The sequence below is a fragment of the Lathamus discolor genome, chromosome 16 (genome assembly GCF_037157495.1).
Source record: "Lathamus discolor isolate bLatDis1 chromosome 16, bLatDis1.hap1, whole genome shotgun sequence".
Lineage (NCBI taxonomy): Eukaryota > Metazoa > Chordata > Aves > Psittaciformes > Psittacidae > Lathamus > Lathamus discolor.
The window spans coordinates 2,680,826-2,694,562 of NC_088899.1; the positions used below are offsets into that span (position 1 = coordinate 2,680,826).

Consider the following 13,737-nt stretch of genomic DNA (forward strand, 5'->3'; position numbering starts at 1 on the left):
CTTGCACACTCACAGGTGCACACACACATGTACACACATGTACGTGCACACACATGTACACACACACACTCACACGTGTATACACATGTCCATGCACACACACATATGTACACTCACCCTTGCACACTCATAGCTGCATGCACACTCATAGCTGCTCACACACATGTACACACACACACACACGTGCACACACATGTACTTGCACACACATGTACACACATGTCTATGCGCACACATGTACACTCACCCTTGCACACTCACAGGTGCACACACACATGTACACACATGTACCTGCACACACGCGTACACACACGTCCATGCACACACACACACACACACAAGGACCCAGCCACGTGCACGCGCACCCCCCCCCCCCTGCACACGCGCACGCGCGCACACTCACGCTCACACGCAGGGGCCCCGCCCCCCCCCCGCCGCCCACGTGCAGCCCCGCACGCGCGCCCCCCCCTCCTCCTTCCCCCCCCCCCCCCCACACACACCCCCCTCCCCGCCCCGCGCACGCCCCCCTCCTCGCCCCGCCCCTCCCGGCTCGGCCCCGCCCACCCCGTGTCCCTCCGCCGCCCAATGGGCGCCGCCGCTCCCGCGCCGCCGCGCGCCCCCCGCCCCTCTTAAGCCGCTCTGATGCCCCCGCCGCGGCCGCGCGCCACCGCTCCGCTCCGCCGCTCCGCCGCCCCCCCCCGCGCCCGTCCCGTGCCGCCGCCGCCGCGCCGGGGCCGCCATGGAGACCGGCAGCAAGGTGAGCGCGACCGGGCTGCGAGCGCTTCCCCTTCACCCCCCCCCTCCCCTTCCCCGTTACCCCCGCGTTACACAACGGGAGAGCCGCGACCGTCCCGGGAGCGCAGGGACGGACGCAGCCGGGCTGGGGCCTCGCAGCGCCGCCGCTCGCAGCCCCCGCAGCCCGTGTGTGGCGGCCCGCGGGCGGAACGGGCGTTTGGGTGAGGAATTTACCTCAGAAACGCTAAAAAACGCCCCTTGAAGCCATCCCCCCCCCCCCCACCTCAGTGCGCGGGAACGGGGCTCAGCTTTGAGGTGAGGGAATGCTGAAGGAAAAGCCCCCAAAAAAGGTGTTTTTGGCCCCAATTTGTGTGTGTGGGGGGGTGAGGGAAAGGAGTTGAGGACCCCAAAGCGCTGAGTTTGCTCCGAGGGGCCTGGCTGCGGTGCTGGGTCCCATCGCACTGCGGGCTCTCTTCGCACTGTTCTGACCCAATTCCTATCAATCCCCCCAAAAAAGCTATGGAATGAGTTATTAAATCCCATAACTCGCCGGCCGCAGCAGCTGAACATTGCCCCCCCCCCCGGGGGAGCGTCACCCCCCATTAGAGGTGGGTTAAAGTGATGCAGCGTCAGGCCCTAAATGGGGAAGGTGAGTTCATTGCAGCGGGGTCCTTCACGTTAGAGCCCGGCTCTGCTCAACAACCCCCCCCCTAATATTCCCCTCTGGGAGCGCTTTGGGATCCGTTCAAGTATTTGCTGGTTGTTATTTTCCAGGGAAGGAAATACAAAATTGGCTCCGTGGCGATGCGTAATTAACACCCCCCCCCCCCAAAATAATCACTTTATCCCAACTAAAGATGTCACAGGAACAGGGGTCTTATTCTTCTCCCTTCCTTGTCTGCCCTCCCCATGCCTTTGGCGAGTTGGGAATCCCGTTTTCCTCGCGTTTCGCCCTATGTTTATATAGGTACGTGGTGTTTCTTAAGGGCTTTTCTCCGGGACTGGCTCTTCCCCAGCGCCAGGCTTTTTTTGGGAGAGGTTTGGGGGTGGGAGCCGGGAACGTGACTCCTGGCAGCGCGGCCATGGGGCCGGGAATTAGCAAGAAATTTGCTCTCCTCCTAACGAAGAAACCCGATGCGCTTGATCCCGGCCACCGGCTCGGCAGCTGAGGACACACGCACCTTTCCCTCTGCCACCCTAATAACTGCCCCATTAGACGAATTGGGCTTAGAAACGATTAATTCGTGTTAAAGGTAATTAATTGCTGCCGTGCTTAAACCCCGAGCGTGTTTTGCCGGGGGAAAAAGGGGGTTTCTATCGGAGCAGCCTTCGGTGGGATGCTGGGGGTGCCGGGGGGAGCTCACCCCTCCATCCCTCAATGCGATGTTTCATGTTATTAAAGCAGGACGTGCTTTTATTTGGGCTGCTCCAGCGCTTTGCCTGCGACAACATCTCCCGGGCTTGTCGCAGACGCTGTTGCGGTTGCAAAACTCGAGCGGATCGAGTCGCCGTCCCCGGCTGACCTTTAAGGAGGAAGGGAAGGAGGAGGGGGGGGGGAAATAAATAAATACATAAAATAACGCAGCTCCGACCCCGCGGGTTCGATAATCCCCCCCAAATCTCATCTGATCCCCGCGGTGCCAGCGTTACCCTTCGCTTTGGATGCCAACTATCCCCCCATATGTGGCTTTAACCCGGCCTTCGGTGGGTGCGTAAGTTTTTCCTGGGCCGGGAGCCAGCGTGCGGCCGTGTTATCCCGGGCAATGGCCGGGTCTGGATCGCTTCACCCCGGGCCGGCGTGCGCTGTGCTGCATGGTGGCTGCGTGCCCTCCCCGTGCTCACCCCCTGCCTCTGTCCCGGGATGGGACACAGGGACATCTGTCCCATCCCGGCCCAGAGCCTCTGCGGTAATCGGTAAAGCTTCGTGGCTGACTTTTATGGGCTCTTTAAATGTGGATCTTCCCGAGATTCCCTCCTGGGACACTTTCTTTTTAAATATTATTATTGTTTTAAAGGGATTATTCATTTCCGTGTTCCGTGAGGCAGGCAATGTCCCGAAATCCTTCCGTGCTGGAGGAAACTGGGTAGAAAAATGAGTTGTAAAGCTTAAAAGGTTTGGGGGTGCTGCTGTCACCCTGCGGGCTGATTCTTCCTCGTTCGAGCGCTGGAGGAAGCAGGAAGCAACAAAATGAATTTATTAAAATCACAAGTGCTGCCCATAAGGTATAGCCAGGGTGGGGGGGGGGTGTCAACACAAGCGTCGGCTGGATCCGGACTGTAAATCAGTTTATTACACAAAAGCACGAAGGGGAATTATGTTGCTTTGGGCTTTTCTCCCCCCTCCGTCTCTAAACTCCTAATAAAGCTGCTGCTTTCTGCGAGCAGTGAAAAAAGAGCCGGAAAGCACCCCCCCAACGTGGCCTCGCAGGAGTTGTCCATGCAAGGCTGCTCCTAAAAACCAACTTTGCTTTTTTTTTTTTCATTCCCTAACTCGCCATCTTAAGCCTCTCCTTTAATGGTGAAGTTAAAGCCCAAACGCGCCCGGATCGGGCCGGGCAGCATGTTTGGAGCTGGGAAGGTAGAAGCCAGCGGGAGGAGCTGACTCACGCTGACCCTGCCTGGGAAGAGCCTCCAAACCAGCAGCTTTCCTCCAAGCCAGCCCCATCCAGTCATCAAAACACAAAGTTTTTTATGCTAGAGGTTAACAATACTGAGGTTTTTTTTTGCTGCATGTTTCAAACACAACTTGTTTTTCTCGCTAGAGGTTAAAAATGTAAGGCTTTTCCTCTCTTGTAGAGGTTGAAATTGCAAAAGTAACTTCGTTATTAGGCTCTGGAGGGGCAGTGGCAGCGCTGGAGCGAGGAGGTGTTGCTACCTGCCGCGTTGCCGGAGCAAAGTTCGTGCCGGTGCGATGCATCCCCATCCCTGCGGCGCGGTGCCGCCTGTGACTCACCGACCTGCTGGGGCGGGTGGGACGGCCCTGAGGGATGCACAGGGAAAACTGCAACCCCAAACCCTAGAAACACCCCAAAACACCCCCGAAATTCTCGAAATACCAAACCCCCTCGTTTTTCAAACAACATTTACCCACGCGTGGGTTGATTTCAGCGTTCCCCGTGTTGCCTGTTGCAGTTTTCCAGAGCAGCAGGCGGATGGAAGAGGTTGCAGTTGGAATTTGGGATTTCGGGGGGGATTTTTTTTCCTCTTCTTTTTTTGGGATGCCAGCACCTCCCCGGCCTGTTTTTGCCCTCTCAAGTCGTGCGTTTGCTGCTCAGGGTGGGCTTATTCAGAAGCACCGAACGGAACCCAGTGCCAAAACCTCCCTGATTAGTTGTGTTGGGGCCAAGCCTAATTAATGGGCTTCATTAACGAGGCTGCCTTCATTCCCTGTTGCTTTATTCCCTGTTGCTTTCTCCCTACAAACTTTAACACGGAGGGAGGTGGTTTGGCCGGAGAGGCGAGGTCAGTAGTTAAATAAAAAAGGAAGAAAATGCTTCTGAAATAAGAAAATACATTTTTTTTTCCTCATGTTTGCTTTGCTGTGGTCCCTTTGATTTAGGGGTTGCCTTTAGGTGGGGTCTGACCAGCACCAATCCCTTGGGAATCCTAATCTGGGATGCTGGGGGCGCATCCCTGGGTCATGCACTGGTACCTGGGATAACTGGGGAGGGAGCCCAGACCCCACATTAAGGGGCTTATAAATTTCACGTGGATCATCCCAAAGCTGATTAACGGGAATGTGGGATCCTGGTTCTTGGAGCTGAGTGCTGGGCAAACCTCCCGCCTGGGATAATTGGGCTGTTAACGGAGGTGGCCCAAGCACTGGCCTGCCCTGACCCTGCTCCTGAACAAGGCTCTGATTGTCGTCGGGGCTTAAGCAGGAGGAAGAGGAGGCAGGCGAAGGGGCTGCCAGTAGCCGGGTTTTGCTCAGTGACTGTTAATGAGGCTCTGATGCAAACCCGCTTCGTTAGCGTCTGCCCAGAGCATCCCCACACCGGGGCATCCCCACACCGGTGCCGTGCCCGGTAGTGTCCCGCGCTGGCGAGCTGCCTGTGTCACGTGGAGCTTGCGGAGAGGACCTTGCGTGCCCAGATAAAATTCCTGGAATCCCCAAACAGTATTATTGTGGTTTTGTTAAGCTCAAACTGGTGATTTTGTGATTATTTTTTTTTTCCTTTAGCCCACGTGGACACCGTAATAAAAGCAAGTTTTATCGTGTGTATTCATGATCATAGGGATGGCTCAGGGGGGACTTATCGCTCCCTAGAACTACCTAACAGGAGGTTGTAGTGAGGTGGGGTTGGTCTCTGCTCCCAAGAAACAAGGGATAGGACAAAAAGAAACAGCCTCAAGCTGTGCCAGGGGAAGTTTTGACCGGAGATGAGGAACAATTCCTGCCCCAGAGGGTGCTCAGGCATTGGAACAGGCTGCCCAGGGCAGGGCTGGAGTCATCGTCCCTGGAAGTGTTCACACACGGTGTGGATGAGGCTTCAGTGCCATGGGTTAGTGGTGGCCTTGGCAGTGCTGGGGAATGGTTGGATTTGATCATCTTAAAGACCTTTTCCAACCTCGTTGAATCTATAACCTAACGAGCATCCCTCCTCCTCCTGCAGCTCCCTGGGGGGAAGCGCTGGAGTCCTCTCTGATAGGGAGAGGCGGGGGACATAGCTGGGATCCCAACTTTAACCCCTCATTGTGGCTCTCTTCCCCCTCCTGCAGATGACGGCCCGCCTGATGCTCGCTGTGGGAGGAGCAGTGCTGGGTTCCCTGCAGTTCGGCTACAACACCGGTGTCATCAACGCCCCGCAGAAGGTGAGAGTGCAAAACTCCATCCCCTCTGCCCCAAAACAAACCCGTGCCTGCTGCCAGCCTGACTAGAATAGAACATCCCACCAGGCAGCTTACTGCCCGTAATGGGATTGCAGTTAGCCAGCTCCCGCCTTCCCGGGAGAATTAGCTTCCTCCTTGCTTAGCGTTTTTGCTGGGAAAAATCCCAGGAACGCGTGCAGGATGCTCGCTGGGTGGGACCGGCCTAACTTTTAACCTCGCCTCTGAGCAAAGCTCTGCGAGTTAATTGGGGTTTGAGTCATCTGGAGAGGGGGAATGGCTGCTCCAGTGGGAGCTTTGCATCCCAGTGTCCAGGCAGGATGTCCCTGGGAGGAGAGCGGGCAGCCAGGACATGCTGTGTTTGAAGGAATAGGGAGAGCAGGAGGCGTCTGCTCCTTCCCCAGCATAGTGTCAGCACCCTCCAGCGACCGGTAGGTACATGGGAGCCTGGAAAAACGTGACATTCCCCAATTTATGTGGCTTTTGGAGGTATTAAAGCCTGGGAAGCATCAGCTCAGAGACCCCATGTGGCGCTTGCAGCGTGCCCTGGGTAAAGCTTGGCTGCTGGGGTGAGGTGTGGAAGGACAGATCAGGGCCCATCCCTGAGCATCACGCCACGCACTGCCGCGAGTAACTGAAACCACCGAGGCAGGATTCAGGATTCACACTGCAAGAGGGTTGATCCCGTTACCAGTGAGTGGGCTGCAAAATTCCACCTCCATCGCCAAAAACCGTCCTCATGGGAGAGAAGACCCTGTGCAAAAACTTCCCGGGCCCCACCAGCATGGAAAGAGCAAAAAGGCGTGATGTTATTCGAGGAATTGCATTAAATTGGAGTCCCAGTGAGTGGCCTGAGCAGAATTCCACGTGGCTGGAGGCTGCGGCTCCCATCTGCTGCATGCACCTGTCTGCTGAAAGCATCTTCCTGCTAAAAATTCCTGATCCCTGCTCACCTTCCCCTGGACCAATCCGCACTGGTGACGTTTGTGCTCGGCTGGCAGTGAGCATCCTCCTCTGGAGACGGGCAATAGGAGCAGCGTTGGAGATGGCAGCGAGCTGGGCAATCCCTGGAGCTGTGCTGAGGAAGCTGCTTCCTGGCTCCTGCCCTCGTTTCTCCCCAGGCTCCGGCTCCGCGGGGAGCAGCGCTCTGTAATTACAACCCGGCATCACTCATCCCAAGGACACAGCGATTCCCTGCGGCTGAAGGAGTTTTCTCCATCCTCACCTGATCCAGGGGATGCTGCTCGGGATGATGTGGATGGGACTGCATCCAAGCTGGGGCTGAACTCTGGTTCCTGCAGACCCCCAACAGGGACTTCCTCAGCTTCCCTCCTAGGATTGAGCTCCCAGCGCTGAGGCCAGGCCCAGGCTGAGTGTTTCAGGGCCGAGTCACCCAATGAGTGACACTGGGGCAGAGCTGATGTGGGGAAGGGTTTGGGGTGCTCTCTATGGAGGGCAGGATGAGTGTGGTCTGTGGTAGCAGGACACTGGGCACGAGAGTTCATCCCACCTTTGCGGGGCATACACTGGGGTGCGGCACTGGGTCTGCATCAGGATTCAGGTTTGGGATGGGGATGCATTGGGGTGCAGAATGGAGATGCACTGGGACTGGGATGCATCGGGGTGCAGGGTTGGGATGGGCATGCATTGGGATAAACTGGGATGCAGGATGGGGATGCATCAGGGTGCAGGACTGAGATGCATCAGAGTTGGAATGGGAATGCTTTGGGGGACAGGATGGAGATGCTTTGAGATTGGGACGTGTCAGGTGCAGGGTCAAGATGGGAAATACATCAGGGTGCAGGATGAGGATGCATCAGGATAAATTGGAGTACAAGATTTGGGTTGGGATGCAGGATGGGGATGCATCAGGATTTATTGGGGCACAGGATTGGGAGTGGGATGGATGCATTGGGGTGCAGGATGGGGATTATAGAATCATGGAATCCCAAACTGGTTTGTGTTGGAAGGGACCTTAAAGCTCGTCCAGTTCCAACCCCTGCCATGGGCAGGGACCCCTTCCACTGGAGCAGCTTGCTCCAAGCCCCTGTGTCCAACCTGGCCTTGAGCACTGCCAGGGATGGGGCAGCCACAGCTTCTCTGGGCAACCTGCTCCGGTGGGGATGCAGGATGGGCATGTGCTGGGGTGAAGGACTGGCACAGGGGTGCAGGGCTGAGGTGCATCATTCCTTGGGCTCCAGCAGCTCAGGAGCAGGAGCTCTGTTGGCCTCGCAGCCGGCCTCCTTCCTCAGGCTGGGGATGAGCACTGGGTTTGTGCCCTTAACAGAGTCCTTCCTGCTGCTGGAACAGCAGCCTGGTGCTTGTGGGGTGCTTGCAACGTGATGTGGGGAGGGGATGACTGGGCCAGGGCTGGCAGGAAGCACTCGGCTGCAGTAAAATGAGGGTGAGAGAGTGGAAAAAAAAACCCAACTTTGGGGAAACGAGACTGGTTTGGGTTTTTTTCATGCTTCTCTCTTTGAATTCCTTTTTAGTCTACTCTCCTAACAGCTCATGGTGGGTTTTTCATCATCCTTCCTTGCAGGAGGAAAGGGGACTGGGATGGGGGTATTTGGCTGTTAAGTTTTGCTAAGGCAAGCCCAGCATAGCTCAGCCCGCGCTGGGGCACCCGCTGTCGCTAGGATTCGGTTTTGTCTGCTTCAATGGGAGAGAGCAGGAGGTTTTTGGGAACGCTGAGAGGAACTCAAGAGGACCACAAGGATTGGTGGGGTGTGTGCAGGGTCCTTCCCCCCACCAAGGGCCTGGCTTCTCCAAACAGTGATCCCAGTTATTTATTCTGGTGATGGTAGGAAAAGAGGATGAAGCCGCCAAAGCATCAAAGCCTCCGGGTGAAGCAGGAGGCAAATGGAATCACTGAATTATTGAAATCCTGACAGTTCAGGGCCTTTGAAAGCTTAGGAAAAGAATGAATTATTGGACCTGATGGTGAAGCACAGGGCGCGTTTCTGGCACTGCCTCTGCCAGGGGCCCTCATTTGTGCTGGAAGTGATGGGAAAGCCGTGCCATGTGCAAACACTCCCTCCGGAGCCCAGTGCCTGTGACACCATTGAGGCAGCGAGGCCTTGGAGCCTCTTTATGGGAGCAGCAGCTCCTCCTGCTCACACTAGATCTCTGCTCCTTGCTGTTGAGCCCTTTGCTCTTTCGGTTTGGGTATGGGTGACCCTTCACTTGAAGCTTTTGGCAGCGGGCTGGCTTTCAAAATACAAGAAAAAACACCTAAAATGTATGAAGAAGGCTGTTCTGTGAAGATGGCAATTCAAGAGCGTCATGGCTGCTGGCCTTGCAGCAGCGTGGTGGTGGTGCAGAATTGTAGCAGAAATGTTGTGTTATGGAACTGCTGCAGGAAAAAACCCCTAGAAATGAGCTTGGAGGGACTGTCCGAGCGGATGGGATGTGATCGGCCACCCGGGTGTCCCTGCTGTCTTCCTCACCTTCCTCCAGTATCTCTGTGCCTCCTGCGGGGATGCAGCCACATCCCTCCCCGCCTCCCATGTCCCGGGGAGGAGCGTGACCTCCCCATGGCTGCCTGGCAAGGCACAGGAGGTGTTTTGGCAATGCCTCTCCTCTCGGCAGGGCAGGACCAGAACCCGTCCGGCTGCATTTCCCCTGCGCATCCCATCAGGTTCCCTCCCTTGGGGCTGGAGCCGAGCCACCGGCCGGGCAGCTCCCGGCCCCGTGACGCATCGTCTTGTGAGCCACGCGCCAGCCAAGGGGCTGTGGTGGCTGGGCTGAGGCCGGGCAACTCGTAACAGTGCTGCCACAGGTGAAACAGGGCTGGGTTCGACTCATGGCTTTGTTTCTCCACGCTCCTTTTTGCAGGTGATTGAGGACTTCTACAACCGCACGTGGCTGTACCGATACAATGAGCCCATCAGCCCTGCCACCCTCACCACGCTCTGGTCCCTCTCTGTCGCCATCTTCTCCGTTGGAGGCATGATCGGATCCTTTTCCGTGGGGCTCTTTGTCAATCGCTTTGGACGGTGAGCGCTGAGGGCGGTGAACCCGCGGTGGAACTCAGCAGGGGGTTGTACAGCCTCATCCCACCCAAGCATCCCAGCAGGGGTGCCTTTGGGCATCTCCCCCCTGCCCAGAGCTGATGCTTAGGTTCTCCTGACACCCCTTCAGCCTCTGAGCTCACTGTGGGCCTCACCAGCCTCCTCCCTTCCCTCTCCAGGCGCAACTCCATGCTGATGTCCAACATTCTTGCCTTCGTGTCAGCCGTCCTCATGGGCTTCTCCAAGATGGCTTTCTCCTTCGAGATGCTCATCCTCGGCCGCTTCATCATCGGCCTCTACTCCGGCCTCACCACCGGTTTCGTGCCCATGTACGTGGGTGAGGTATCACCCACTGCGCTGCGGGGCGCGCTGGGGACCTTCCACCAGCTCGGCATCGTCTTGGGCATCCTCATTGCGCAGGTAGGTGCCGGGGGGTGTTCCCCCATCTTTGGTGCTGATGCTCATCAGGCGCTGCAGGGGATGGGGTTTGTGCAGCAGCACAGAGTTGCCTGGGCTGTGGACTGTGCACAGCCCTTCAGATGGAGCTGGGGTGGAGGTGGGATGCACCTGGAGCTCAGCTGGAGCAGGTCTGGGATGGGTAGTGTCGTGGTGTGGTGTCTGTTGGCCACCTGGAAGGAAGATGTGTCCCTCTGGGTGGTTGGGCCTGAAGCACACCCCTGAGCAACAAGAGTTGGGTCCAGCTTGAGCAGGGAAACGTTGGCTCAGCCCCTCTCGTCCTCAGGTCTTCGGTTTGGACTTGATCATGGGAAATGACTCCCTGTGGCCGCTGCTCCTGGGCTTCATCTTCATGCCTGCCCTGCTGCAGTGCATCATCCTGCCCTTTGCCCCCGAGAGCCCCCGCTTCCTCCTCATCAACCGCAATGAGGAGAACAAGGCCAAGAGCGGTGAGTGACCCCCGAGCTCGTCCCACCACACAGGAGGCTCCTCGGCTGCTCCTGACTCCCACTCTCCTCTTAGTCCTCAAGAAGCTACGGGGCACAACGGACGTCAGCAGCGACCTCCAGGAGATGAAGGAGGAAAGCCGGCAAATGATGCGGGAGAAGAAGGTCACCATAATGGAGCTGTTCCGCTCCCCCATGTATCGCCAGCCCATCCTCATCGCCATCGTCCTGCAGCTGTCCCAGCAGCTCTCGGGGATCAACGCGGTGAGTTTGGGGGGTACCTGGATGCCGGAGGGCAGCTGCTTCACCCAGGACTTGGGTTGAGCTGGCTCCAAGGCCTGGCTCCTTTCCTCACGGCACTGCCCTTTGCAGGTCTTCTACTATTCCACCAGCATCTTTGAGAAGTCAGGTGTGGAGCAGCCCGTCTATGCCACCATTGGCTCTGGTGTGGTCAATACGGCTTTCACGGTTGTTTCGGTGAGTTCTGGCTCATGGAGCCCTCGCTGGGGTGGATGTTAGAGATGAGGCTTTCCTCCAGGCTGGGGATGTGCTGATGGACACGTGTCTCCATCCAACAGCTCTTCGTGGTGGAGCGGGCTGGCCGCAGGACGCTGCACCTCATCGGCCTGGCCGGGATGGCTGGGTGCGCAGTGCTCATGACCGTTGCCCTGGCGCTGCTGGTGAGTGATGGGCATTGAGGGATGGGTGGGCTGGGAGGAGGTTGTGTGTGCTGCCCTCCTCTGGGGTAGCTCCAAGAGGGAGGTGTGGTTGGACAGCAGGAGGAAGGGCTGGTCCTCCTGGACGTGACGACTGTCCCCATCTCTCTGGAGGCCCCAGAACTTCAGTCTGGAGGAGCCTCAAGGCTTCTCTACCAGCACCACACCTGCACAATCCCCACCCCTGGGACAGCTGATGCTTCATCCTCCTGCACCGCGCCAACCTTTTCTCTCTCCCTTGGACTAGGACCAAATGCCCTGGATGTCCTACCTCAGCATCGTGGCCATCTTCGGGTTCGTGGCCTTCTTTGAGATCGGCCCAGGCCCCATCCCCTGGTTCATCGTGGCAGAACTGTTCAGCCAAGGCCCTCGTCCCGCTGCCTTCGCTGTGGCCGGGTTGTCCAACTGGACCTCGAACTTCATTGTGGGCATGGGCTTCCAGTACATCGCGGTAATCATCTCCTGCGGCTTGTGATGGCAATGGGGCTGGTGTGAACCTCACCTACCTGGAGCCTAAACCCTGGGCCAGGATGGTTGGGTTGGGGCGCAGGGGAGGAGGGATGGAACTGAGGAGAGCAGGGAGCGGAACCTGCAGGTCCTTACAGCTCCCATCCCATTGGGATGTTCAGTGGCGGGGAGGCCTTGGGCAAGCACTGCAGTGACTGGGCAGCGGCTTCATCCCCTTCCTCTTCCCTCCTTCCAGCAACTCTGCGGCTCCTACGTCTTCATCATCTTCATGGTGCTGTTAGTCCTCTTCTTCATCTTCACCTACTTCAAGGTGCCGGAGACGAAGGGCCGGACCTTCGACGAGATCGCCTCCGGCTTCCGACAGGGAGGAGCGGCTCAGAGCGACAAAACCCCGGATGAGTTCCACAGCCTGGGCGCCGACTCGCAGGTCTAACCCGCCGCTCCGGGGCTGAGGTTGGGAACGCTCTGTACAGACCATGGCGCGGGGCCGCGCGCCCCTGCCCCGGCTCCCCCTTGCTCCACCGGGGACGGACTCGACCCATTTTATTATCAAGTTTTATTTCGTTTTTTTTTTTTTTCCTGCTAGGAACGATTATTTTTTTTTTGTTGTTGTTTCTTTTGGGGTTGTTTCTTTGGTTTTAGCTGGTTTCGCGTCCAGGATTTCAAAGGCGAGCGATGTTTTCCAGCCGGGGCCACGTTCCCTGGGGTCTGGAACGACGCGACGGGTCCCTCGGCGAGCATCACGTAGCGGAAGGTTTTAAAGCTGGAACCTGTTTCATGTTTTTTAACGTTCTAATCGTAGAGAAAAAAAAAAGAAATCACGTAAATTGACTAAAACCTAAAGCCAGGATGGGTGCAAACCCCCACCAGCTCTTTTTTAACGCAGTCTAACTGATTTCAAGCCCCCGGGAGGGGGTCGTGGATGGCGATTTTTTTCCCACCCGGGGCAGCGGTTGGAGCGCTCGGGTGTCCCGGTGCGGAGCCTCCGCTTTGGTTTAACCTCGGCAATATTTGCCCGCCGGCGCCGCGCCGGCAGCCCCACACTACAGCCCCGGACCCAGCTCCCCTCCCCGCGCTGTGTATAGACTGGAAGATATTTATATTATATATATTTTTGTTCCGTGGTTGTTCATAGGAGCCCTTTTAAGTTATAGCGTTTGATTCGACGAGCGACGTACTGTAAATACTCTCGGCGTATAGTCACGTTGTACAACGTCTCCACAAGGTACAGACGCAAAGGGGGTAGTTTTATAGCGACGAGGAGCAGCTTTGTCCACGGGTAGGACGACTTTTGTATAGTTCAGTACCTGCACTGTAGTTGTACCCATTGCACTGAGTTCCAGGCTGTAGTATATTAAAAACAAACCCCGGAAAATACCTGTCCTCTTCAGAGATAACGGGAAGGATCCCGGCACATCCCTGAGCGCAGCTGTGGGAGCTCCCAGCACCTTCCCCGAGCCACAGGCAGGGCTTGAAGTAGTGTTTTTCCAATGTATTTGGGTTGGAATTGATTCCATGTGAAAGAAAATAAAGGTAAAGGGAGGGGAGAGGGGGGGGAATAAATCACTCCACAAGTTCCCTGTGCTAAAGCCCTCGTGGCGCCCGTGGGGTTTGGTTTAAAACCCAGGTGTATAAAGTGAAGTGCGCAGAGGAAGGTGCGCGGAGCGCTCACAATAAAGGAGGATGGACGCAGTGACCTGGCCTGTGCCTTTGTTGCGGGGATGGGAAGCTCGGGGCATCGTGGTCACCCTCCAGCCCTGCATCCTCCTCATCCCCCCCGCCTGTGCTGGTGTGTAGATGCCATTGTCTGGGCCGGGGGTACCCGGCTCCTACAGAGCCCCCATTGCTCCTCTGGGTCCCTGCGAGGATTTTCCACCCTGGGAATAACATTCCCGGTTGCAAAACACCCCCTTCCCGGGGGTCCCAGCCCTTCCATGGATCCCAACCCTGCCCTGGATCTGTGACTGTGCAGGGCTGCAGCACTGGCGGGCCTGCTCCTGGCAGGGTTTGTTCCTACCCCTCTTTCCCTGCCAAGGCACCAGGACCTGCAAGTCTGAACATTCCAGGTAAAGAAAC

At 57.0% G+C, this 13,737-nt stretch overlaps 1 protein-coding gene across 2 annotated transcripts; it reads left to right on the forward strand.

The window, feature by feature from the left end:
- Positions 1–608: 608 nt before the first annotated feature.
- Positions 609–13,357, forward strand: SLC2A1 (solute carrier family 2 member 1). Of its 2 annotated transcripts, none has more exons than XM_065696854.1 (10): positions 609–757; positions 5,455–5,547; positions 9,400–9,560; positions 9,755–9,995; positions 10,318–10,480; positions 10,554–10,741; positions 10,850–10,954; positions 11,056–11,157; positions 11,441–11,644; positions 11,897–13,357. In XM_065696854.1, exons 1-10 carry the CDS (start codon positions 740–742, stop codon positions 12,092–12,094), a joined length of 1,473 nt encoding a protein of 490 aa, XP_065552926.1. In that variant the 5' UTR covers positions 609–739; the 3' UTR covers positions 12,095–13,357. The 2 variants fall into 2 exon arrangements, with proteins under 2 accessions (XP_065552926.1, XP_065552927.1); XM_065696855.1 differs by lacking the exon at positions 609–757 and adding an exon at positions 1,772–1,988.
- The last annotated feature ends 380 nt before the right edge of the window (positions 13,358–13,737 follow it).

Bases quoted from the DNA above. Each gene is read 5' to 3' on its own strand.
- SLC2A1 (XM_065696854.1), top strand. The intron at 10,481-10,553 runs GTGAGTGACCCC...CTCTCCTCTTAG, and splicing joins GGAGAACAAGGCCAAGAGCG to TCCTCAAGAAGCTACGGGGC. The intron at 11,158-11,440 runs GTGAGTGATGGG...CCCTTGGACTAG, and splicing joins CCGTTGCCCTGGCGCTGCTG to GACCAAATGCCCTGGATGTC.